General features: G+C 50.2%; 1 protein-coding gene across 5 annotated transcripts; it reads left to right on the top strand.

Annotated features, from left to right (window-relative positions):
- The first annotated feature begins 672 nt into the window (after positions 1-672).
- LOC111851160 (uncharacterized) lies at positions 673-23,780 on the top strand. Of its 5 annotated transcripts, none has more exons than XM_023825803.2 (7): positions 673-1,613; positions 7,606-8,551; positions 16,551-16,739; positions 18,476-18,554; positions 20,555-20,611; positions 21,940-22,059; positions 23,497-23,780. In XM_023825803.2, the coding sequence occupies exons 1-7, from the start codon at positions 1,505-1,507 to the stop codon at positions 23,662-23,664; spliced, it is 1,668 nt and encodes a 555-aa protein (XP_023681571.2). In that variant the 5' UTR covers positions 673-1,504; the 3' UTR covers positions 23,665-23,780. The 5 variants fall into 5 exon arrangements, with proteins under 5 accessions (XP_023681571.2, XP_023681569.2, XP_023681577.2 ...); XM_023825801.2 differs by having other exon boundaries at positions 18,476-18,632; XM_023825808.2 differs by lacking the exon at positions 673-1,613 and adding an exon at positions 4,716-5,327 and having other exon boundaries at positions 18,476-18,632.
- Positions 23,781-26,477: the final 2,697 nt, after the last annotated feature.

The following is a 26,477-nucleotide window of genomic DNA, read 5'->3' as shown; positions in this document are numbered from 1 at the left end:
TGGTATGCTGACATTACCCTGGGTACCGTGGCTCTCAGTACATAACAAAGACTTCCTGTCCTGGTCATAGATGCCCCAGTGAGACACACACCAGCAGTTTGCCCTCTTTTGAGCTGTGATATGTCTCGCATTATGCGGTGTGAATTGCAGTATTTTATGTACAGCTGTGCTGTTGCTCTATTATTCAACCTTCACACTCTGCTCTTACTGATGTAATGTTCAATCAGTGAAGATTGGCCAGCAGGCCACCCATATATAGGCGTGAAACCTCAAAGACTATTTTAGCCAGTGTTTCAGTTTCATTGTCCAACCCCTGTCTATCTGTATGTGAGCTGTGGGCCCTCAAGATTTTTTTTGCTCAAACGGTTAAGCCACTTGTGCCCCCCCCCTACCCCCAACCCCCCCCCCCCCCCGTGGCCGACTCCCTTTCTCTCTTTCTGAAGTTCTTAGTGAAGAGAAAAGTGGGCAACCGACCCCCTAGCCTACTTGTGCATTCATCACGCCATCTCGGGGGGGGGGGGGGTTCAAAAGACCCGCCGTCTTTCCTTTTTCCTATTGTTAGTTTGTCGGTCTTTTTAAATCGTCGATGGACCTACTTACCTCCTCCGCCTTGCGCTGTTGGCTGCATATGATGAAGCAGCAGCCCCCACCCCTCCGTCAAATGCGCGTTTCACACAACGTGTAGAAATGATGATTTGAGAAAATGATAAACTGCCTCTCACGTTTTACTCCATAGATGTCTTTGGTTATATGGGAAAACCGCTATATATAAAGGATGGGTGTTAGTCCCTCATCGTGTTCTCATTTTTCAACTCCACAATCTCACATAACTCAAGGATTATAAACGGGAAAACGGCAACTACAGTTCCATCAGAAATGCGTTAAAGACCGCCTCCTCTCTAAACCAGGTTCTCAGCACTGCGTTTAAAGACAACCAAAACTACCTTCCCCCCAGGAACTTGCGTTAAAAATTCATCTTCAACTCGGACCATCCTCCCAAATAAATGCGTTAAGAAGCGTCCGAGCGTGCGCACAAGACGCGATAGAGTCGGATGAATAGCAATTTATTGAAAGGGAAAAAAAACCTGGGTGGGGATAGAGGAGTGGGGGTGAGAGAGACGGTGGGAAGCAGAATTCATTTTCTTTCCTTGGACTGTGGGAACTGAGCAGATCGCATCATAACTGGGGGGGCATTTACTATTGCAAAGTATAGGAGCAGCTTTTCTAGTCTAAGCCGCGGCGCTTATGCACCTTGACAAGTCGCCTGACAGCAGCAATGGGACCGTAGGAAGGCGTTATAAAAATAAATTAAATCAGACTAACTAAATACACTAACGGACACAGAGCGACACATCAGCGTGGAATAACCATGGAAAATCTGTGACCAGGAGCAAACACGAAAAGGATTTAACACTTCATAAAGCCCCTTAGGCTTCATTTTAAAACACCCAGTTTCCATTCGAAAGGGATTTATCTTTTTTTTCCTGCGCTTTTTGATACACCGATGAAGTCAAGCATGGATGGCAAACAGACGTGGGTCTTCTCCGGGTACCGCGGCTTGCTGATGCTGTCAGCCTCCTTGGTTCTGCACTTGATGGCATTTTGCGCACATGGTAAGGAAAATGCGCCTTATTTACCGCCCACACCGAGCGATCCCACAGGCGGCGTTAACAGCCGGCATGGGGGCTCCTATAAACGCGCTTTGCACGGATGTGGGTTCGGCGAGCCGCGGACGTTTTACTCCACTGATGGCACCTTTTGTGTGGATCACTGGTTTCGGGCGCAGCTGAAAATAATATTTTATCCGGCACACAAAAGTCCCATTCAGTTATCAATTATAATGATTGAATGGTGGCTTAAAAACTTGCTTTGACCCCCCCTTACATAAAGCGAGGGCTATAATTTCCTGGGGCTGGCATGGTGGCGTTTTTGAAGCACCGGACGCATTCCGACACAGGCGGGCAAAGAGGCGAAACACAAAGCCGGGCTCCCTGGAGCAGCCGCTGCTCCCTGGAGGAATGACGGCTCCGCACAAAAGCGGGATTAGGGTCGCCATCCTGATCTGAATAATTCATGCTTTTCTCGCATAGTCGTCCGGTGATGTCGAAAGCGTTGCGTGTCTTTTTCCAAGGATCCGAGGTGTGATTGCTTTACCTACACCTCCGTGCAGCAGGTGCGTCTCTCCATGGAGGTGTATATACGCTTATGGACGCCCACACGGTTGTCATATAATTCTTTTTGCCGGGTGCGAGAAAACGGCATATCGAACTCTCCCAGACAGTGGTCTCTCTGGGGGGGTCAGCATTGTTAATTTGGTGGATATCTCGGTGGATAACATTTTTCAGCCCTCCATGATGGAGCACGGACGGATGTAACGAAGCGACGGACCGATTCGATGACAAAAAAAAAAACGCCAAATTACTGGGCTCTGTCTTCCTCCTAATAAGGAACAGTATCAGGTTCGGAGGGTAGTATCTCATCACTTATAGCCTTTGAGACTGGCCGACTGACCGACTAGACGAAGGTCCTCTGTGATCGGCTCCTCGCCGAAGCCCTAGGGAGTCCAGACCTGCAGCGTGTATTTCGGTAATCCATCTGTCTCGGAGCCCCGATTCCTGCGCATTGACGCCCAGAAACAGGAGAGCCGGGCGTGATGAAGTCACCGAATCATTATATGTGATCCTAGAAATACTGAAATGTGTATGCTGCTTATTTATATGATATGCATGGTTATATGAGTAACGTAGGCAGTGTAGCCAAAGGTTCTCGGTGCCCGGTGTACATGTTCGGGTCCTCGGTTGTGTTTTATGGCAGTAGAAATGCAGGGTGACGTCCTAAAGAGCACTGCAACACTTATCCAGGGTGTGACTGTCACCATTTGGTCACGGTTCATGTGTGGCTCTTCTCCATGCCCCTCGTTTGTTCTCAGTCAGCTGTGAAAAGCACGATGTCAAAACCGCATGCAAGGTCCAGGTTCAGTCTCGGTGCAGCTCCATGGATGTTGCTGAAATCCCTGCTGTCCCAGCGGTTCTTGTGCCCCACAGTAACCCCGTACTGAGCTGCTGGACACTGTGCAGCCGTACTGCTCTACCATCAACCGTGTGAGACACGTGTGAGCGGAAAAGCCTGCAGTGGCCCCTCCTGTCCTTTTCCTCTTTTCCCCTCTTGTTCTTCAGACCCTGATAGGTCAAAGTCTTTGCCTAGCTTACAGATTTAATACTTTCGTAGTTCAGTATTTCATGACATGCTGCAGGTTGCAGTGTGGGGGAGGGGGGGTTGATTTGCATTGGCTGCAGAGGCACCCGTCAGTCCTATTTATCTGAGAGCCTCAAATGGGCTGTTGGAACTTGTCCCCTGAAGTCCCACAGTTCTGTCAGTGATGTCACAGAACCTGGCAGCTTCCCAGCCATTTACTGACTAGTGAAATGGCAGCAATTAAGGGCTCAGGGGCACCGGGGTTGTGGGCCAATGGCTCTGAGTGGCCTTCCACACAGATGTTTCTGAAATCAAGCAATGATTCTAATTTAAGCCCATCCTTCAGATTACAAGGCGTGGAGACTGGCGGTGAGGCCAGGAGATGCAGAAAGAGGTGGATCTAGGCTGTCAGTGAGGGCCCTGTCACTGCACATCAGCACCGAGGTCTGGCTGTTGTACCATTTATTGATGTGATGGGAGTCAATCCAGGGAAAATCACATAGGAATCAATGACAACAAAATGTACCTCATAAGCTATGCGATGGACTTGGTTTGCCGAGTCCCCGTAGCTAACAACGAACATCATGAATCCCACCATCAGTTTGGTTTGTGTCTCAGTAGAATACTGAGTAGGCAAACATTTCCATAGCCTGAGTGCCACCCGTTAAATCCTCTTTCTTGGTCTCTTTGTACAGTTACTGTCGCTGTGTAGGATTCAGTTGCTTGGGCGACATTCATACAGAAGGTGGATTTCATTGGTGGTCTGCAGGGTGGGCTGCTGTTTGATCTGCCTCAGCCTCCAATGGCTTGGTTGTAGTTATTCTTCAGCTGGATAGCAAATCACCTGTTTGGTGTTTCAGGTCTGACTAATATAAATCTGCTGAACCACATTCTTTTAGAACTGGGTCAGGATCCACTGCCCTGCTCCTTGGAACATTTCTAAAAGCTTGCGGTGCTGACATGGCCCTACTTACTAGCAGGGTCGAAAGTGTGACTAACCCAAACTGGTGGCGTCACCGTCACCTGATTGGTCAAGACGCAGGGAGATACCGGGGACCTTCCTCCATATGCATGGAGTATCTGATACAAAAAAGGTATATTCTATATTTCTACATTTTATATTTTATTCATTCTTAGTAGTATTGCACATGTATTGACCATGTATTGATGCTTTCCCAATAACTCAGAACTTGAAAATTTCCAACTCTCTACTTAAAAAAGTACTAGAAATCAGCTGAACGGAATGTATTCGTAATGTTAATTTACGCCAGTGAATGCTAATTCCACTAGCGTTTGATGCTAACATAAGATGGCGATTGTCTCAGGCTTGCTAGCAGATAGTAGCACATCGTAAATCGGTACAGTAGAGAAATTATTTTCCCAAACGAAGGTTATCTTGAGGTTTTCCTCCTTAACTAATCCTCTTCCTGCTTGTCCAAACGTGCAGTTTCGACTTGATCCAGCCCCATCCAGACAGGTCCATTTCAGTCCAACCGATTGTGTCCATGCAGAGAGGCTGCATCAATACCTACGCTGCGAGAGGCTGCTCGTTGCCATGGCCACACTTCCCGCCTCCGTCCAGCCACCTGTTGAGCAGAGAAATGAAAGCGTTTACTGCCAGAGAGTGAACGTGTTGAGTACAAATGAAGGCAGAAGGCATCAGAATGAATCTGAATGCAAAACGGTGGAAGAATTATCAAAACACTGTGTGCAGTCAACCAGGAGATTAATCTTTGTATGCAGCGGTGATGTTGTGTGTGTGTCCGTGCGTGTGTCTGAATGTGTGTGCATTTCATGTATAAATCTACATCTCTGCATTTAGTTCCATTGATTTGAAGTATTTTATTGGTAGAGGGTCTTAGATGAAGGTGGTCTTGGTTTTCAGCTTTGGCTATGAAAGAGGTTTATTTCTGTCTCTTTCATTGGTTCATCCTGTATCTATTCCTGCTTCTTCTTTCAGCGCTTCCTCCATTGTCAGTTTTCTTTGCATCATGAGCAGTTCATAATGCTAGCAAGGACTAAGCTGTGTTGCATGTTCACTCAGGGGTACCTTCTGGTTAAGGGGCTGTAAAGTGAGATTACCACCCCCAGAATAGTCAACTGACAAGCATCTGTCTCAGGAAGGAGGGCAGGTGGGTCCTCTCCTCTTACTGTCATTACTTATCCTCTCACTCTGTGCTCTTCTTCCCTTCCTTCTCTGTCTTTAATTTTCCCCTTATTCCTCCCTTCTGTCATTCCTTGTTTCCACCAAGCCGGTGCCGGACCGCTTCCTAATCTGGAACTAGTTCTGTGCGTTTCAACCTCAAAAAAAATGGCGCTGGGCCAGAAAAAATGGCTCTATCTCGGCACTACATTAAAGCTGGTCTCAGAATTTGGATCTATAACGTCAGAGAAAGTGTGATGGGCTGTCATGTCCAAACCTGCATACGCAGAAAATTCAATCAATAACCGATATAATTTTGTCTAAAATTATAACTTGCCAGGTTGTTAGTGGAATAATATTACATCATTTTTTATTCTGTGCAAAACGAAAGATCGATTTTTCTGGCCAGATTTAATAATAAATTATAAATTTGTTGCAGGTTGAATAAATAAAATATTGTGGCACTCGAATGACAAAGAGTGCATGAAGCGGACCCCAAAATTAGTTTTTTAGCGGATTCTGTTGTGCAATCCTTAAAAGGACAGCAGTAAAACAGCAAGTGAGAATAAGAATAAACGCACTTACACACAGACACACAGGGAGCCATTACAGAGACAAAAGCTGATATAGGCAATAGAGACACAGCCGAACGAGTCATACGCTGAAAACTTTTATTTCGGTTCAGCATCTTATGAAAACTTAAAATCCGAAACAGATCAAAATATATCCAAAAGACGGAATTCACATGAACCTTCACTTTACTCTCACATCCTAGCTAACATTTCCGTTCTGTTCTTTTTTGGAACCTAAGGAAACCCGGGCAGGTTCTCAAAAGCAGCAAACAAGAACCGGCACCGGCTCTGTGTCTGTGGAAACGAGGCATCAGTGTCTCCCTCTCCTTTCCTCTGTGCTACACAGGCATGATTTATCTGAGCTTGTTTAACCTGAGGTTCAGACTCCCCCAGGTGACTGAGTGGCCTCTAACTTCTCCTTGGCTTTCCTGCAGTATCACTGAGGCTAGAGCTCAAACGGCTCCACTCTTTGTCTCTGTCTAACCTTTTATGGAGTGGATGTCAGCACTTAGAACTTAAAAGTTGCTGGTTTAACCTGCTGCTTTGTCCGTACCGCACATCTGTGTTCCTGTGTTTTCAGGGCAATTATCTGTGCCATTGAAAAATATGCTGAAATAATTCACACTTCGGTATGTGGTAGCATGACCAATCGGGGTGCTGTGGGTGCGGTGGGCACCGTGGGCGCTGTGGGCACCGTGGGCGCTGTGGGCACCGTGGGCACCGTGAACGGAGGAGCCGATGTCGCCTCCACATGCTGGCAGAGCAAGCAGACTGAGGTGTGGAGTCCCATGTCATGTGATGTACTTCCCCCTAACTTCATTATCCTGAATCACCAGACATGCATTAAAGTGAAATTTTGGGTTGTGATTTCTGTAATTTCACATTGCAGGTGGTTGACATTATTTCTGAAGTGACAGAATATATAATTTTATTGATCCCATGGGCACATTTTTGGTTATTCAACAGCATTAGCAAAATAAATAATAGCACTATAACTGAAAATCTTTGCACACCTGTGTGTAATTGAACTTTTCACGTCTTTGATGCCCACATGCCATCTCTGTAGGTAATGAAATGTGACCATGTCTGATGCTTCGGCCTTCCTGATGAAAGGTGTAGAAGGAAGTGAACAGCTCTTTTGTAAATATTTATTTCTTTATTTTACTGATAAGCTGGTTCCTTGTGCTTAAGTTATAGTCTTAATACTTGATAAAAGATGCAAAAATAGACAGAGCCACAGCCCAAAACACTCAACTCAGCTGGTAAAATAAAATGCTCTGATTCCAGCTGAACTCTGAAATGAAGGGCTACTTGCTTGCAGGCCAATTCCTCAGTTATGAACATGCGAGAACTGAAGTCGTCTTCACACGTGGTCTCACCGCCCTCTCCCAGGTCACCAAACATGCGCAGAAGATGCAGCGCATGTAGACGCACAGCACTGCCCGTGTATTATAACACATATCCATGGCATCTGGGAAGAAAATGGGGTTGAAAAAGGCCAAACGGGCCAGACCTGGACCCATGAGAAAATAATATGCAGTAAAAGCAAAAAGATGCAGTAAATGCAAAAAGATGCAGTACATGCAACACGTGCAGTAAATTTATATGCACTGTGTTTGTGGTTTTCTGTGATGTGGTTCTACATGAGTTACTGGGAGAGACTTTTCTGACTGGTCTGTCTTTCTGTGACCACAGGGAGCTCCATAGGGACCAATGACACCGAGGCTCCCAACAGGTTGAACTCGTCCTCAGCTTCGCCCCCTAGTGGGCAGCAGATGGACTTGACCCCGGGGGTCGCAGGCTCTGCCCCTCCCATCGCCCCATTGCACAAACCACAAGGTGGCAGCGACCTGGGCAGTGGCATCAGCCAGGATTCAGCAGAGCTGGACCAAGTTCTGGATGCAGGAGTCAACACTCCATTCCTCCCTCCACCGCGCCCTGGCACTGGTACCAAGGTCAAGCTGGACTTCCAGGACATGGACGAGCACCAGCACCAGCAGCACACAGACCCTCCCTGGCCCGCGGCCCGGCCCGGCCCAGTCGTGACGGCCACTGTGACCTCGACGACAGCAGCCACCTCTGCCATGTTGGACCTGGATCTCCAGCCTGCCACCACAGCGGTGACCGAGCCCCCGGGTCGGTCCCCCACGCAGCCGGACGTGGTCACCGTGGAATTCTGGGACCTCGGCTCACATCACCGGCACCTGGAGACTGATTCCATCACCGACTCTGCAGCCAATCAGCTACAGGCAGGCGGCACCACATCCTGGGCCATGTTTGACAGCTACGACTACCTCACACCCAGTGACCTCCTGGATGAGAAGAACGAAGTGCTCACAGATACAAGCGATAGTACCACCGTGGAAGATCAAGACATCATGATCTCCACCACCACCAGTAGTTCCTTCGACTACCACGCCGTGAGCTCCATCGTACCCGATGACATAATGATCAGCGGGCCTGATGAAGATGAACAGCCGCCTCCAGCCCCAGGATTGGTGGACTCCGTCAACGGGTCAGGCTGCGGCCCAGGGTTCACACGGCACAATGCCACCTGCCGGTCGCTCTGCGACTTCCTCCCCAGCTACTGCTTCAACGGGGGGCAGTGTTACCTAGTGGAAGGGACGGGGGCTTTCTGCAGGTGAGAGCGCTGAAAAGGGTCCAACAGCACGATCCACATTAGATTTCCGGTCATGATGAAAAATCCAGCTCTGAGAACCTAATTTACTGAAAACACGCCAGCCCTCTATAGGGACTATTCCAAAAACCTACTGTCGCAGAACCCAGAAAAAGAACACGGCCAAAAAGGGTGTTAGAGTGCGTAGAAGAGACCGTGGGGGAGGGTGGGTACCGGCACCTGTGCCCTGCCACCAATGGCGGAGCCAGAAAATTGTCAGTGGGGTGGCCAGGGTGGGACCAGAGGTCATTTTGGCGTGGTACATAAATCTAAATATGAATATAAGGCATATAGAAAATAAGGGGATATTTAAGATACCTAAACGCTATAACTCCACATTGCTTATAATCCAGGCAGTGGTGGAATTATCAAATACACATTTAATATTTCAATTTCTTGGAGTTAAGGTAAGAACCTTACAATAAGTACAGGATTCCCAAACTCCTGCATGACTCCTGTTCTGAGAGCACATGATTAGCTCAGCAGCGCCGTCAGCTCATTCTATATCAGTTTATCATCAGGGACACAGAGAAACAGTTACAGAATAATAGGAGTTTTTTAAGTCAAAGTCTGATTTAACCAAAATGTAAATACAATGGGGTGGTGAATTGGGTGGTCAGGCTTCAGTCTGGGGGGCCACTCACGGTCAACCCTTAACACCCCCCAGATCCACATATGCCTGCCATGCTGGTGACATCTCCCAATCCTGCCACACTGGTGACATCATCCAATCCTGCCACACTGGTGACATCCCCCAATCCTGCCACACTGGTGACATCCCCCAATCCTGCCACACTGGTGACATCCCATAATCCTGCCACACTGGTGACATCCCCCAATCCTGCCACACTGGTGACATCATCCAATCCTGCCACACTGGTGACATCTCCCAATCCTGCCACACTGGTGACATCCCATAATCCTGCCACACTGGTGACATCATCCAATCCTGCCACACTGGTGACATCATCCAATCCTGCCACACTGGTGACATCATCCAATCCTGCCACACTGGTGACATCTCCCAATCCTGCCACACTGGTGACATCCCATAATCCTGCCACACTGGTGACATCATCCAATCCTGCCACACTGGTGACATCCCATAATCCTGCCACACTGGTGACATCCCATAATCCTGCCACACTGGTGACATCTCCCAATCCTGCCACACTGGTGACATCCCATAATCCTGCCACACTGGTGACATCTCCCAATCCTGCCACACTGGTGACATCCCATAATCCTGCCACACTGGTGACATCATCCAATCCTGCCACACTGGTGACATCCCATAATCCTGCCACACTGGTGACATCCCATAATCCTGCCACACTGGTGACATCATCCAATCCTGCCACACTGGTGACATCTCCCAATCCTGCCACACTGGTGACATCCCATAATCCTGCCACACTGGTGACATCCCATAATCCTGCCACACTGGTGACATCATCCAATCCTGCCACACTGGTGACATCCCATAATCCTGCCACACTGGTGACATCCCCCAATCCTGCCACACTGGTGACATCCCATAATCCTGCCACACTGGTGACATCCCCCAATCCTGCCACACTGGTGACATCCCCCAATCCTGCCACACTGGTGACATCCCATAATCCTGCCACACTGGTGACATCCCATAATCCTGCCACACTGGTGACATCATCCAATCCTGCCACACTGGTGACATCCCATAATCCTGCCACACTGGTGACATCCCATAATCCTGCCACACTGGTGACATCCCCCAATCCTGCCACACTGGTGACATCCCCCAATCCTGCCACACTGGTGACATCCCCCAATCCTGCCACACTGGTGACATCATCCAATCCTGCCACACTGGTGACATCATCCAATCCTGCCACACTGGTGACATCCCCCAATCCTGCCACACTGGTGACATCATCCAATCCTGCCACACTGGTGACATCCCCCAATCCTGCCACACTGGTGACATCCCATAATCCTGCCACACTGGTGACATCTCCCAATCCTGCCACACTGGTGACATCATCCAATCCTGCCACACTGGTGACATCCCCCAATCCTGCCACACTGGTGACATCCCATAATCCTGCCACACTGGTGACATCCCCCAATCCTGCCACACTGGTGACATCATCCAATCCTGCCACACTGGTGACATCCCCCAATCCTGCCACACTGGTGACATCCCATAATCCTGCCACACTGGTGACATCCCCCAATCCTGCCACACTGGTGACATCCCCCAATCCTGCCACACTGGTGACATCATCCAATCCTGCCACACTGGTGACATCCCCCAATCCTGCCACACTGGTGACATCCCCCAATCCTGCCACACTGGTGACATCCCATAATCCTGCCACACTGGTGACATCATCCAATCCTGCCACACTGGTGACATCATCCAATCCTGCCACACTGGTGACATCCCCCAATCCTGCCACACTGGTGACATCCCCCAATCCTGCCACACTGGTGACATCATCCAATCCTGCCACACTGGTGACATCCCCCAATCCTGCCACACTGGTGACATCCCCCAATCCTGCCACACTGGTGACATCATCCAATCCTGCCACACTGGTGACATCCCCCAATCCTGCCACACTGGTGACATCCCCCAATCCTGCCACACTGGTGACATCCCCCAATCCTGCCACACTGGTGACATCCCATAATCCTGCCACACTGGTGACATCCCATAATCCTGCCACACTGGTGACATCATCCAATCCTGCCACACTGGTGACATCCCATAATCCTGCCACACTGGTGACATCTCCCAATCCTGCCACACTGGTGACATCCCCCAATCCTGCCACACTGGTGACATCCCCCAATCCTGCCACACTGGTGACATCCCATAATCCTGCCACACTGGTGACATCATCCAATCCTGCCACACTGGTGACATCCCATAATCCTGCCACACTGGTGACATCTCCCAATCCTGCCACACTGGTGACATCCCATAATCCTGCCACACTGGTGACATCATCCAATCCTGCCACACTGGTGACATCCCCCAATCCTGCCACACTGGTGACATCCCCCAATCCTGCCACACTGGTGACATCATCCAATCCTGCCACACTGGTGACATCCCCCAATCCTGCCACACTGGTGACATCCCCCAATCCTGCCACACTGGTGACATCCCCCAATCCTGCCACACTGGTGACATCCCCCAATCCTGCCACACTGGTGACATCTCCCAATCCTGCCACACTGGTGACATCTCCCAATCCTGCCACACTGGTGACATCCCCCAATCCTGCCACACTGGTGACATCTCCCAATCCTGCCACACTGGTGACATCCCCCAATCCTGCCACACTGGTGACATCCCCCAATCCTGCCACACTGGTGACATCCCCCAATCCTGCCACACTGGTGACATCCCATAATCCTGCCACACTGGTGACATCCCCCAATCCTGCCACACTGGTGACATCCCCCAATCCTGCCACACTGGTGACATCCCCCAATCCTGCCACACTGGTGACATCCCCCAATCCTGCCACACTGGTGACATCCCCCAATCCTGCCACACTGGTGACATCCCCCAATCCTGCCACACTGGTGACATCCCCCAATCCTGCCACACTGGTGACATCTCCCAATCCTGCCACACTGGTGACATCCCCCAATCCTGCCACACTGGTGACATCCCCCAATCCTGCCACACTGGTGACATCCCCCAATCCTGCCACTTTTCAACATGGAAATAAGAAAGCTGCATAATTTTTCTGTTGTGTCTCCTTCCAAATGAGGCTGAATGGCATAGAGATGCTTATGGAGAGGGTCAGAAAGTGCAGCCTGCCCAAGAGACCCCTGCAGATTCTCACATTCATTATGATACACAAACCCTAGCGATAACCCATCTGGCTTTAAGAGGCTGACTCTGTCTGCACTTCAGTGTGAATCAGTTTGGCTGAGGAAGTCGTCATGTCAGTCTTACGCACGGCGGCTTTAAGATCTGACACTGTGATGTCATGCCAGATATATGTCAGCATCAGACCATCCGCAGCACCTACCCCCTGCAGCGTTAAATGTCGCACCTGCATCATTACAGCCTCTTTCAATGCACCCAGTTCACACCAGAAAAAGACATGAATGTCCAATTCATGCAAATGATTGCCTTGATTCACCAGCTAACTGATGCTCTCATTCTTGTCAGGCAGTCTTGGGTAGCATTGGTGGTTTGAAGATGCATCCAGATGCCATTCAAATGGTTGTAGAGGTATAGAACTGACAGTCATATATCAGTGGACCGGGGGACGATAGAGACTGAATGTCATAACTCCCACCATCGTCTTTGCCTCGTGTTGATTAACAGCCACATAGTGTGAGTAACTGACACACATGATCCTGTGCCCTGAGTAACTGACACACATGATCCTGTGCCCTGAGTAACTGACACACATGATCCTGTGCCCTGAGTAACTGACACACATGATCCTGTGCCCTGAGTAACTGACACACATGATCCTGTGCCCTGAGTAACTGACACACATGATCCTGTGCCCTGAGTAACTGACACACATGATCCTGTGCCTTGAGTAACTGGTTGCGTGTTTCCTAGTGCCCCAGAATCTTTGTTCGATGTCCTATGATTCCAATGAGAACTCATGTGTCTAACCTACATGTCATTGTGTCTTTAAATTAGAGGAGTTAGTTTTCAATGTTCTTCCTTGGATCGTTCCCCTGCCTGTGATCAATGATCATTCATTTTCTCTTTCTTTTTTTACTCTCCACATTTTTCTGTTATTGCTGAGTCATATTTGTTCCCAGCAGAACCTGTAGTAGACACACACACAGCATCTATGACAGAAAAAAACAACTTGAATATCTAGAAAAGAGAATGCTGAAAGGTGAAAGGTGAAAGGTGAGGCTGAAGCGCAGGGCTCTGTCCCACCTGTCCATCAGGTGTGTGTGTGCATGAGCTGCTGAGGTGCACAGAAACATCAGTGCAGCCAAGAGCAGAGAGGAAATACTGCTGTAAAAAAAAAAAGGTCTTTAAAATTCCTGGCTGTTTTTCTTTCCATAATCTGATAGCGATAGCACGTCGCATATGGGGGTGAGGTGAGCGCAGGCAACTGGGACTGAGCTGCCTCCAGCTTGGCACAGAGCTGCTGCCTGATAATCTGCTCCCGTCTGCTTCGCAGGGGTGAAGGACTAGAGGAAAAAAACACAGAGCTACTGAGCTGTTTTTTTGGAAAAGAAAGGAGCTGAATTTGAGCAAAAGAGAGAAAGTGTAAGGAAACAGCATAAAAATGATTCAGACCAGCCTGTATTTGCCAGTATGGAAAGACATGTAGAGAAGCCAAACTGGAGTCCCTACTGAGGGCACTGGCTGGAGGTGGTGCAGCACGCTGATGGTGCTATAATGAAGATGAGTTTGGGCTTAGGTAGCTTTCACTGAGTGCTACTTCATTAACTTCTCCATCAGCTGTAGCCTCAGTCACATCAGCACTGTTCTTATTACTGTTGCAATCTCGGGCAGCTGCAACAGACAGTCATAGACACAGAATGCAGTCTAGCACGAAGCGCATAGAACCCACTGTACACAAAACACCAGGTCCTATAGTCTTCACTATAACGCAAACCATCAAGCTCTTTGAAACACTGCAATACATAAATACAAGTTTCTATAGAACACCGTAAGACTGTAAGTTTTTTTTGTTAGCTCAACATGATTGTTCTTAACCCAACCCTGATCTGCTCCTGCAAATGCAGTGTAACGTGGCGAGATGCAGCTCAGTAGTGGCCTGCCCAGTAGTGGCCTGCTCATTGGTGGCCGGCCCAGTAGTGAGCCCAGTGGTGGCCTGCCCATGGTGGCCTGCCCAGTGGTGGCCTGCCCATGGTGGCCTGCCCAGTGGTGGCCTGCCCATGGTGGCCTGCCCAGTGATGGCCTGCCCAGTGTTGGTCAGCCCAGTGGTCGTCTGCCCATGGTGGCCTGCCCAGTGGTCGTCTGCCCATGGTGGCCTGCCCAGTGGTGGCCAGCCCAGTGGTCGTCTGCCCATGGTGGCCTGCCCAGTGGGAGATCTCCGCGGGTATAACAGGAGCCCTGGGGGGCTGTCCAGCGTTATGGATAAACTAGGTGGATCTCCATTTTAAATGGTATTTGTTCCAAATGCAGGAATGAAAGTAAATTACCAACTCATCTGTGTTGTGTGTCTTTGTGTCAAACTGCAGCCCTGGGGGGCCGGAGCCCTGCACATTTTTGGGTTTACCCTCATTTACCACACCTGATTCAACTCAGTGTGTTAATTACCACACAGCTCTTAAGCTGAATCATTTGTGATGGAACAGGGAAAGAACTAAGATACACTGGGCTCCGGCCCCCCAGGACTGCAGTTTGACACCCCTGCTTTATGTGTATGTGATTCAGCAGGACCCTGAATGTATGTGAGATGGTGCACATTGCAGGACGGATGTGACAGATTTAGCTCAAATAACCTTTCCTCGTATGACATTCCTCTAAGACCAGGAATCATTCTTGTGGCCCTACGCTGCACCTTTTCTAAGGCCGCTATGTCCTTTTTAAGATATGGTGACCAAACCTGTACACAATATTCTAGGTGAGGTCTCACCAAGGAATTGTATAATCTTAGCATTACCTCCCTTGACTTAAACTCCACACACCTGGAGATATACCCCAACATCCTATTGGCCTTTTTTATTGCTTCCCCGCACTGGCGAGAATGAGAAATGGAAGCATCAACATACACACCAAGGTCTTTCTCATAATCAACTACCTTTATTTCAGTAGGTCCCATAAAATACCTGTACTATATATTTCTGCTCCCTACATGGAGTACCTTACATTTGTCTATGTTAAATTTCATCTGCCAGGTGTCAGCCCAGTCACTAATTAAATTTAGATCCCGCTGTAGCTGCTGAGCCGCTAGTTCAGTATCTGCTACACCACCCACCTTGGTGTCATCTGCAAATTTCACCAGTTTACGGTATATATTGGTGTCTATATCATTTATGTAAATTAGGAACAAAAGGGGTCCTAAAATTGAACCCTGCGGTATGCAGGTATGTTGTGCACGTGTGTCCCATGTGACACACGGCAGTCAGAGCTTTGCCTTGGGACCTTGCATGTGCTGCACAATGTGTGTGACCAGAGGTGCAATATGTGGGGGTGGCAGCCATGTCTGTCATGTATCACAGTCTGAGTCAGTGAAGCACATCATCTGCTCCTTGGTCTGACCTTCTGCACCACCCTAGGCTGCAGTCTGCATTCCCTCTGCACCACCCAAGGCTGCAGTCTGCATTCCCTCTGCACCACCCTAGGCTGCAGTCTGCATTCCCTCTGCACCACCCTAGGCTGCAGTCTGCATTCCCTCTGCACCACCCTAGGCTGCAGTCTGCATTCCCTCTGCACCACCCTAGGCTGCAGTCTGCATTCCCTCTGCACCACCCTAGGCTGCAGTCTGCATTCCCTCTGCACCACCCTAGGCTGCAGTCTGCATTCCCTCTGCACCACCCTAGGCTGCAGTCTGCATTCCCTCTGCACCACCCAAGGCTGCAGTCTGCATTCCCTCTGCACCACCCAAGGCTGCAGTCTGCATTCCCTCTGCACCACCCTAGGCTGCAGTCTGCATTCCCTCTGCACCACCCTAGGCTGCTCACTTCTCTCCCCCCAGACAGATGTAAGATAAAATGGCTAATAAGGAGGATGCCTTGTCAGGCCTGTTTTCATTTCCCCTGTGTCTGATACTGGGTGATTGACATCAGAACATCACCGGCGAACTTAGTGTGTCATGGCATAATGGAGACCAGGCAGGATGGAGTTCATAGTGATACTGTAGCTGAATTAACCAGCTCCTCCTGCCTGCCGTGGTCTTCTCATCTCTCTCTCACATTCCTTCTGGCGGCTCTCCATTCTGGACCCATCTTCGCTTCCTCCCAATAAAGCGCTTTATTCCTTCCCCCTCGAATCTCCCATCCCCAGGTGCAGCGTGCAGGACTACATCTGGCACAAAGGCTCGCGGTGCGAGTCAGTGGTGACGGAGTTCCAGGTGATGTGCATAGCGGTGGGTGTGGCTGCGCTCACGGTGCTCCTCCTCTTCATGGTCACCGTGTGCTTTGCCAAGAAGCTACACCTGCTTAAGATGGAGAACCGCAAGCTGCGGAGGCGCAGGTCAGTGGGGTGGGGGTGGGGGGGGGGGTGGAGAAGGAGGAGAGAAGTGCTGGCTGGTGTGTTTTAATGTTGCTGTTTTTCTTTAGGATGCACGTGTTTGTGTGTTGCGACTGCCTGCGTGTCTGCTGGTGCATGTGCACGTATGTATAATTACAGAGATGAAGGTGGCATATGGGGCACTTAGTGGCTGCCATGCTTTCCACACTTACCCTGAGAGCCCACAGAGTGTCTCAGCAATGTGATGTCATCATTCTCCAAATGAAAGTAGGACATTCTGATGGGAGAGGAGGAGGAGGGGCTGACCTACATACAGATGTGCTGCTTGGGGGGGTGGGAGGGGGCAGGACTGAAACAGGCAGGACAGAAAGTCCAGACAGAGTACAATCCAGGCGAAGGAAGGGGGGAAATGTGTGTGCGTGTGTCTGTGTGTCTGTGTTTGTGTGTGTGTGTGTGTGTGTGCATGCGTGTGGGTGCTTGTGTACTCGGCTGATCAGGCTGCTGAACACATCACTGTCCTACTGCCAGCCTCCTACCAAGGAAGGGAGAGACGGCAGCAACAGACGAAAAAGGACAAAGGGAAAGAGAAGGAAAGAAGTCAGCTTTACTGCAGTCCTCTTAAATTACCGTTTGAAATGTGTCCTAGCTGCACTTTGGACAGGAACATGCCACCGACAAGTAAAAACAGATGGTCTGTGTTTGTGTGTGTGTGTGTGTGTGTGTGAGAAAGATATAGAGAGGAAGAAACAAAGGGAGAGAGAGAAAGAGAGAGAGGGACAGAGAGTGTGTGTGGATGCCTTTAACTGTGTTACCCCTGAGTCATGCAGCGCAGTTTAGGAAACAGCAGCATGTGGCCAGGAGGGAGAGCGATGCCAGGCCCAGTGGGTTACTATTGTGTTTGTAAATGCCTGCACACACACACCCACGCATGCACCCATGCACGCACACACCCACGCATACACGCACCCATGCACGCACACACCCACGCACGGACCCATGCACGCACACACCCATGCACGCACCCATGCACGCACCCATGCACGCACACACCCACGCATACACGCACCCATGCACGCACACACCCACGCATACACGCACCCATGCACGCACACACCCCCGCACGCACCCATGCACGCACCCATTCACGCACCCATGCACGCACACACCCCCGCACGCACCCATGCACGCACACACACACCCACGCACACACACAATGTCTGTCTTTTGCAGTGTGTCTGTGCTTCTCTGTCACAGTGTGTCTGTGTGCTTCTCTGTCTGTCTTTTGCAGTGTGTCTGTGTGCTTCTCTGTCTGTCTGGCTTTTTCAGTGTGTCTGTGTGCTTCTCTGCCTGTCTGTCTTCTGCAGTGTGTCTGTGTGCTTCTCTGCCTGTCTGTCTTCTGCAGTGTGTCTGTGTGCTTCTCTGCCTGTCTGTCAATCTGTCTTGTGCTGTCTGTCCAGCTGTCTGAGGAGATGCCGTATCTGTTTGCAGACTGGGTTATTTTCACACTAATGCTTTGCCTTTCTTGCCTTCCCCTCTGTTTCTGTCATCTCTTATACCCCTTGACTGCCCACACACCTCCTCTCATCTCACTTTTTTCTCTTTTCTCTCACCTCCTTATCATTCCATTCTTCCCTCTTCCCACTCTCTCTTCTCACATACATGATTTGTTTGCTCTCTCCAAACACCTCCCTCTCTCTCCTCTCTCCTCTCTCCTCTCTCTTTCTTGTCTCCTCCAACAGCAGTAAGTATCGTCCTGCCTCGGAGCAGCACAATGATAATTTCTCACTGTCCACCATTGCTGAGGGCTCCCACCCAAATGTAAGGAAACTTTGTGAAACGCCCCCCAACCCTCCCAATGTCCGTGCTTTGGCTTACTATGATAACATTATCTGTCAGGTAACGTGTTTCACTCTCTCTATCCTTCTCTCCTCTTCCCTTGGTCTGCATGTACCTGAATATTACCCTGGGGGGGGTGGAGATTGGGGGGATTCTCTTCCTGGGAATGGCTGTACCGTTGCATAGCAACAGCAGCAAAGAGCTGCGCTGAGGACAGACCCACGTAATCGAGCGATTTGTACAGATGTGTCTGCATACGGACATGGAGTAGGCACACGCCAGTGGCGGATGTCTGGATCCTATATTCCTCACATTCACTACAGGGGCACCAAAACCATCAGGATACACAACGTGGCACCAGTTACACACAAGAGCAGAGGAGCCGTGTGCCTGTAGATCCTTACTTCACTGCTCCTACCAAATTAGTAGTTGGTCAAATTCTCTGATCATTTGTGCGACTAAAAAGGAGTGGCCAGCCGTCATTAGCAGGGTGTCGTGTTCGAACCCTGGCCTGTGTCCTTTTTCTGCTCTTACTGTCTCCCGGGAGCGATCGGGGGTGGGGGGGGGGGGAGGTTGCCAAGCCTGTGCTGCCCATGAGTTCCCGATTCCTGGGGTTAAAACAGCAGATTTGCTGTGGTGGTTTCTTACATCAGTCAGTTTTTCTACTCTGGGTCTCTGTCCAAACCTACAACAGCAGCCCCTTCCTGAGACTGTTGGTCACAGTTCTACCCCTAACACTAACCCTAACCCTAACCCTAACCCTAACCCTAACACTTGCATGCTACTTTCTTATTGGATTATGGAATTCTCAATACTTTCAACTCGTGCTTTTTGACACAGACAGTAGTAATAATGTAGTACAGCAGGAGCTAAATGATGTCAGAGGGGTAAAGCAGGCCTAAGAGAATCCCACCCTGCCCCCCCCCCCCTTACTCTTTTCCTGTATGCTCCAGATCGTGCGCATATAAGGCATTGCAACTTGCTTCACGCTTTGTATAATTTTTGCATTATTTTGCATGTTTATCCTGTTATGTTTGGGTTTAAGGGGGGGAATATTGGGTGGGGGGGGGGGGATTGCATATGGGGGGGTAATGGGATGACTGATGGATAAATCTCAGGATAAACATCTGAGCTGCAATATTTCTCCACTGTCAGTAGGGGCGCCAGAGAGAAGCCTGGCATTCAAAACACTGGCAACCATTATGAAGCTACTTTAGCAGCACTAACAAGGGAAGTAGCACATTGTGCTTGGTCTGGTACCTTCTGTGTAGATGATCGGGTCCATAAACCTCCTGAGATCATTCACTTATTTGTTCTGCTTATTTGGGGTCCCACAGTTCCAGATGCGCCCAACTGCTTGTGAATCAAGATCTATGACACATTTAATACACAGTGCGGTGCTATCGGTCTGGCTTGGGCTCAGAAAGCACACAGCGCATGACGCTGATGCTCACCCACGCTAACTGGCGCTACGCAGCACTAACCTCAGCTAACTTTATCTTTTACTATATTACTTTATCTCTCACCTGTGATGCCAGAATTTAATTGGTCGGTTGTCCCAGTAAGGTCAGCACACCTTAGCAATCCTCATCTGGACTGTTTATGTCTTCACTCAGCAGTAGGGAAAATCCCAAAAGATATGGGATGGGTGCATAAACTCTCCAAGCCCTATTTCATCAGGCAGTGGGAAGGAAACGACCGGCTTAGCCTGTTGCCCTTGTCATTTCTCTAACGGTCACCATCTTATAGGTAATGACTGGGCTTGGTCCACACGCTGGGTACAGTAAGCCGCCCCTAACCTAATTCACCCTACCGCCCCCCCTAACTGGCTCACACCTATTCTTGCTCCAGACCGCAGCCCCACATTGCTTCCTCCCTCCCTCTCGCTGAACCTTATCTCTGTCTCCTGCTCTTACTCTCAACAAGAAGAATTTTTTTCTGAGGTCTATAATCCTCTCCCCAACCTCCCCCCCACCACCCAGAAAACCATGAGCAGATACACCTGGGAGTGTAAGACCAAAGAGGAGCCCGACAGCGAGGTAAGCAGGACCACCGACTGGAAGCCGTAGCTTGCAGGTGTCTGCTAGACAGATGCTGAGAGAAGGTCAACCTAGTGCAAGGCTCCTATGTAGGTGATGTTGCTAGGCAACCCTCGTGAGTAGCGGGATGGTGAGTTCTGCTTCCCAGTAGCTTTCCAGTATTGATTATGAGAAGCGTAACTCCATCATGGAAGACAGACAGATGCACAGAGTACTGGAAAAATACCTCGGCAATCCTACATTAGCGTGACGCTACATTTATTAATGACAGATTAAGCTGAATCGTGTCGAGTAGCAGTGCCAAAGGTGAAGAATGTGGAGTCAGCTTTTCCAAACAAAGAGGAGCATGGAACCAGCTTTGTCAGACCAGATGCCTAATACCCAAAAACCTTCTCAGAAGGTGTAAGCAGGCATGCAGCTCTGAGTAACAGTGTGTGAGACCAATCAATACATTTCCATTCAAGTGATTATTCTCCACAACCAGCACTTTGGGACTGAATGGAAGAATTGTGTCCTTCAGGTGCTGAAATCAGTCACAGCAGCTGCTCAAAGGATGCTGTGAACATGATCAGAAAAAGTGTGTAATGGATGTGGGGGGGCTCTTCCCGTCGGGCTTCTGCTTCTGGATTTGTTTGGGTCTCTGTTACTCGTGCTAATTGTCAGAGATCGATGCGATGACCTCTTTCCGCTTCCCGTGTCCTTCACACTCTGCGTTCAGCCCGGGTTCGGTGGCAGTAACCGTGCCACGTGTGCTGGCTCAGGTTCCTCTCTCTGACGGCTCTGCCCCGAGGTCTTCCCTTGCTCCCGTCTCTTTTTTCTGCCGCAAGATCAAACAGGAAAGGACACAGTGCCATGACCGTGTGCAGTCCGGGGTGGGGGCGTCTCTCCCATACGAGCTGCCCACTCAGATCAGTCCAGGGAGCGTTCAGTTACAGTGTGCAGGAGGAATATATTCAGTTATCCGTGCTGATAAAGTCCACGTATTGCGTTGCAGGGCACTTAATGCCGTAATGAGAGCTAAACAGCGTTTTCGATTCGCCTCCCCAGCCCGGAATTAGATGTCCCTGGCCTGACTGATATTCCCAGGATACCGTCACTAAGGCAGAATGTGCAGGCGAGGACTGTTTCCCCTTTTCGGTGTCACCTCCAGTGCTTAGACTCACTGCACTATGTTGCTCGAACCTGCTTCTCTGCAGCTTGTACTAAAAAAAAAATGCACTGAAGCATGTACTTCCGTTAGCAGCCAGATATCTCAGGCCACAAGATGTGTTTATGCTGTTTGACCTGTAAATGGAGACTCTGCCAGTTACCCTCGTCCTTCTGTCCAGCCATATGGCGTGCTGCTGCCGTCAGTACAGACCCCTGCCCAGTGTCCCCATGGCGACCATGTGAAGTACAGTCACCCGGGAGACGTACACGCAGAGACACAAGCAGTCCTCACCTCCACGGTAACTCTCCTTGTCTCCCTGTCACCTGGGAAACCAGCCCTGCTCAGGTAAACCAGCATTATGGCTGAATTGGACAAGCGTCGTCTTTGACGCTTTTGGTATCATGACAGATGAAGCAGATTGTGCTCCATTTTATTCCAACACATTAGATATATACATATAGACATTGTCCAGTTTCCATGGATACCCTGTGAGTATGGAAGTTGGTGTTGTGCTCATCCCGCCCAGTGGAGGCGGCTATAAGCTGGCTCCATCTGCCTTGGGTTTCATGCCGGGTGTTGGTAGGGGGGGGGGGGCTGTGACACTGTGCTCTCCCATCCAGCCCCCTCTTTTTTATTAGCTTGACAGAGCTGTCAGCCTGTCACCTAGGTGACACGTCGATTAGCCATGACGACCTTTTGAGAAAACTGTGACACTTGAACTGATACCTTTCCTTAAAGGGAGCGATTCTGAATTTCAGAGACGATGTCACTTGTGGTGTAAACATTGAGGCGGAGTTTGGTACGGCGAGCTGCCGCGGCACAGGCGAGCTGCTGGGGGCAGGACAATGACATGCGGCCCTTTTGAATACAACACAGGAGGCATTTAATTCACACAAAGCCTGCACCCCCCCAGTCTCAGGCCCTTCACTGGCCACAGAAAGGCTTCATGCTGCTTATCTGACCATTGCAGCTGCAGGCAGAATCCGAAGCATTATTACCCTCCTCTACAGAATGGCCCAAACACTGGGACACAAATGGCTGCAGTGTGGGAGTGTGTGGTGGGTTTGGGATCAATGGGGGAGGGGGGGGGCTGCCTGAACGTCACAGTGTAGGTCAAAGGTCATGAATCTGCAGTGTTGAATGGACTGAGAGTGTCATGTTAAAAAGACCCTGATAGATGCAAGGGCAGCGTTTCCCAGGGTGACACAGTCTGGGAGCCTGAGTCAGTTTTCGTACGGAGACACAGTCTTGAGGACAGTGTGGTTAATGTGTGAGCAATATGCAGCAGCCCTCCTTAACAGGGCTGTCAGTCCGGCCTGAGTCTGAACCTCTGTCCACATAAATTCAGCATGAGAGTCATCACAAGCATTTTGGGGCCAGTGTTCATCCAGGGACAGAAATCACCCCAAAAACAGCAAACAAATGTGAAATTCTGGGATGTACTGCTTATGCTGTCCTTCACAAACAGTAATCCAGACATTCTTATTGTTACGAAAATATAAGTACGTATCAGACCTTGTTAGTGCTGCAGCGGCCGTTGCATTTTGCTTTTTCAACTCTATTATGCAAAGGAGCTTTTTTTTTACCCATTTATGTAGATTAAGATGCTTTACCTCAGTGATTTAGGTTAATGGTACAACAGCAAGCCCCTAGCGGGGATTTCAGCTTGCTTATCCATCACACTGTGGGTGAGCAGGACTGTCGGTCATTAGACACTAATGCTGTTACTTTGCAGGATGACCCGAATGCCCAGAACAAGCTGGAGGACCCCGTGAAGGTGCCCCCGCCCAAGGAGGATGAGTCTCTCAATATCCAGAACTCACTCACCCCCAAGCATGAGAATAACAAGGTGGTGGGCGAGGACTCGGCAGAGGTGAACTCCCTGCAGAACAATATGATGTAGTGCCAGCAGCGCTGTCCCTCTAGCTCCACCCACGCCCTGCCGATGCCCCGCCCACACCCCATTCATGCCCCGCCCCTGCCCACACCCCATCCATGCCCCGCCCACCCCTGCCCATATCCACCCATGCCCTGCCAATGCCCCACCCACATCCACCCATGCCCTGCCAATGCCCCGCCCACACCCCATCCATGCCCCGCCCACCCCTGCCCACACCCCATCCATGCCCCGCCCACACCCCATCCATGCCCCGCCCACCCCTGCCCACACCCCATCCATGCCCCGCCCCACCCCTGCCCATATCCACCCATGCCCTGCCAATGCCCCACCCACATCCACCCATGCCCTGCCAATGCCCCGCCCACACCCCATCCATGCCCTGCCCCGCCCCTGCCCACACCCCATCCATGCCCCGCCCACCCCTGCCCACACTCCATCCATGCCTCGCCCTTGCCCCACCCACATCCACCCATGCCCCGCCCTTGCCCCACCCACATCCACCCATGCCCCACCCTTGCTCCACCACACCCCATCCATACCCCGCCCCACCGCTGCCCACACCCACACCTTTCAACCTGTTGCTCCGCCTTTGTAGTCTGGCCCTTACGCCTCTGGCATGCGTTGGTGTACTCTGTAAAAAAAAAAAAAAAGAAAAGGATTTATGAAAAAATATATATGTTATGACCACACGAAAAGCTACTGAACGGTTTTGATGTTTAACTAATTCAGTGAGTATGTATAAATATTGGGAAAAAGTGTCTGTTTTCATTGATGTGATTTCTAATCCTTTGCTGTATTCAGATTTTTTTTGTACTTTTTTGGGTATAAAGACCACAAACAGAAAAATATCATACAGTTGTTGAAATAAAATTTTTAACATTAAAGACCGAGCTGCGTGAGCCTGCTTTGCCGTCTTCCTCCCTGTCTTCATGTCCTCAACATGAGCTTGCTGGCTGTTAGTGTTTAAAATGGGGATTTCTTTCTCTCAGAGCGCTGTTGCTTTTTGGCTCTATCTGTAAAGAAGCACAGCATTGTTGACACACACAGAGAGCAGGTGAGCTGTAATGACTTCTGCTGCACCTGTTTGTCACACCACTAAGTGTGGTAAAGCACCTTACCCGCTTCTGTCTATGGCGGTATTCTATACTGCTGTGTCAGTCTACCCGCCCAGCAGAGGATCTCTATAAAGAGGGTGTCTAAGATAGTCATCTTTGCTTGTTTTAGGTGGTTTTCAGACTCACTTTTAGCACAGATCTAAGCCTGAAATGACACGGGCCTGACGCAAAGACGAAGGAGAAGAAATTAACCTCGGAATGGGCTCTATCGGCCCATATACAGCCCGTCTGTGCAAGTCTGCATGTCCAAGGAGGAGCCTCAGATGCGCTGAGTGTTCAGAGAGGGTGATGTCATGGAAATCCAGACAACCGAGCAGTAGGAGCCCCTCCTCCTTCGCTCTGATTGGCCCAACAGGCCCCCCCAGTCTCACTCACAGATAAGTGGTAATTAAGGGCAGTGAGGGCAGGATACAAGGAAGCAGTGGCAACCGCGTCAATTAGCACCTCACTTACTGCTCTCCATCCCTCCTCCTCGTCTCTCCTCCGGGAAGCTCCAAGGACTCCTGGTACGTATCTGACTGTGTGCAGCCAAACAGCTTCCCCGTACCGCCCACAGCTGTGTCTAGCTCCCACCGTGGCAAAGGTTTCTTCCTTCACCCCTTTGCCGAAAACCACGTACCCGTCCGCGAAGCACAAACGCTAACAGCCAGCGCCTCCCTGATCATCCTCAGAACCCCAGGCACTGTGCCGCCACACAGGCTCGGCCTGCTGGATTCTGCGCTCCTCCATGACGGCCGTGTCGAGCGTCTGGGAGAACCACTGCGTGTAAGGCGGAGGTGTCCATGTTACAGTAAGGGTGCTTTTTTTCCGAAGCGAATTTCCAAGGACGTGCGGTGCCATGGCAACAAGGCCAGTGAAACTCAGCGGCGAATCAGACAGCTGACAGTAAAGAAAAAAAACCAGTGGCATTTGACAGAGAGCATCACCAGCCCTGCTTGTTGTTGCTATTATCACTGTCATAAACAAAGGGTCCATTCTTGGCATTCCTGTATTACCAACATTTCCCATCTCAGACTCTCTCTCGACGTCCATCACGCCTCTGCAGGTGACGGCTTGACCTCAGATTCAGACCCAACCCTTTCAGTTTGTCAGTCACCATGGCACCTGCCCCCCCCCCCAGAGAACACATATACCCACTACCTACTCTCCTTACCTCCATCTCCACTCTACACCCCCCCCCCAACTCTCATCTCCACTCCGCTCTCCTGCCTCACCCACTCTCTGTCTCTCCCCTTCATCTGCACATGGTGACAGTGGGGTTGGTTGCCATGGCAACGTACTCCCCACCCGCTGCCACTGCAGAGTAAGAGCTGAGATGGAAAATGCCTCTGGTGTCTGGATGCGAGGCGTCCTCCTGTCATTGTATCACGTGGCCGTCATGCACACAGTGTCAGGCCACATGTGCACGCGTGCGCCTGCAGTGTCCTGCAGTGTTCTGCAGGGGGCGCCCCGCAGAACGTCATATACCCAAGCCATGCGGTAAAGCCTGAGGTCTCCTATTCCTCCCTCTCACTCTCCTTCTTAAACACATTCACCCACATTTATGATGAGCTGAAACTCCTGTTCTCCGCAGAGTGACATCCCAGTACCATTTGAGCAGGACAGACCTGCCCTCCCCTCCGCAAAGAGAGGCTGCCCATGTGGCAGGTGGGGGCCCTGCCAACCAGAACTGCCATCCTCCCTGTTAATTAACAGAGATCG

This window comes from Paramormyrops kingsleyae, chromosome 9, assembly GCF_048594095.1.
Source record: "Paramormyrops kingsleyae isolate MSU_618 chromosome 9, PKINGS_0.4, whole genome shotgun sequence".
Taxonomy (NCBI): Eukaryota; Metazoa; Chordata; class Actinopteri; order Osteoglossiformes; family Mormyridae; genus Paramormyrops; species Paramormyrops kingsleyae.
Note: the sequence above shows the minus strand (reverse complement) of the source record. Positions and strands in the feature narration are given on the sequence as shown.

Excerpts from the sequence above, each read along its gene's own strand:
- LOC111851160 (XM_023825801.2), top strand. The coding sequence starts at position 1,505 with ATGAAGTCAAGCATGGATGGCAAACAGACGTGGGTCTTCTCCGGGTAC. Across the intron at positions 8,552-16,550 it reads GGGACGGGGGCTTTCTGCAG|GTGCAGCGTGCAGGACTACA; the intron begins GTGAGAGCGCTG and ends TCCCATCCCCAG. Across the intron at positions 18,633-20,554 it reads ATGATAACATTATCTGTCAG|AAAACCATGAGCAGATACAC; the intron begins GTAACGTGTTTC and ends CCCACCACCCAG.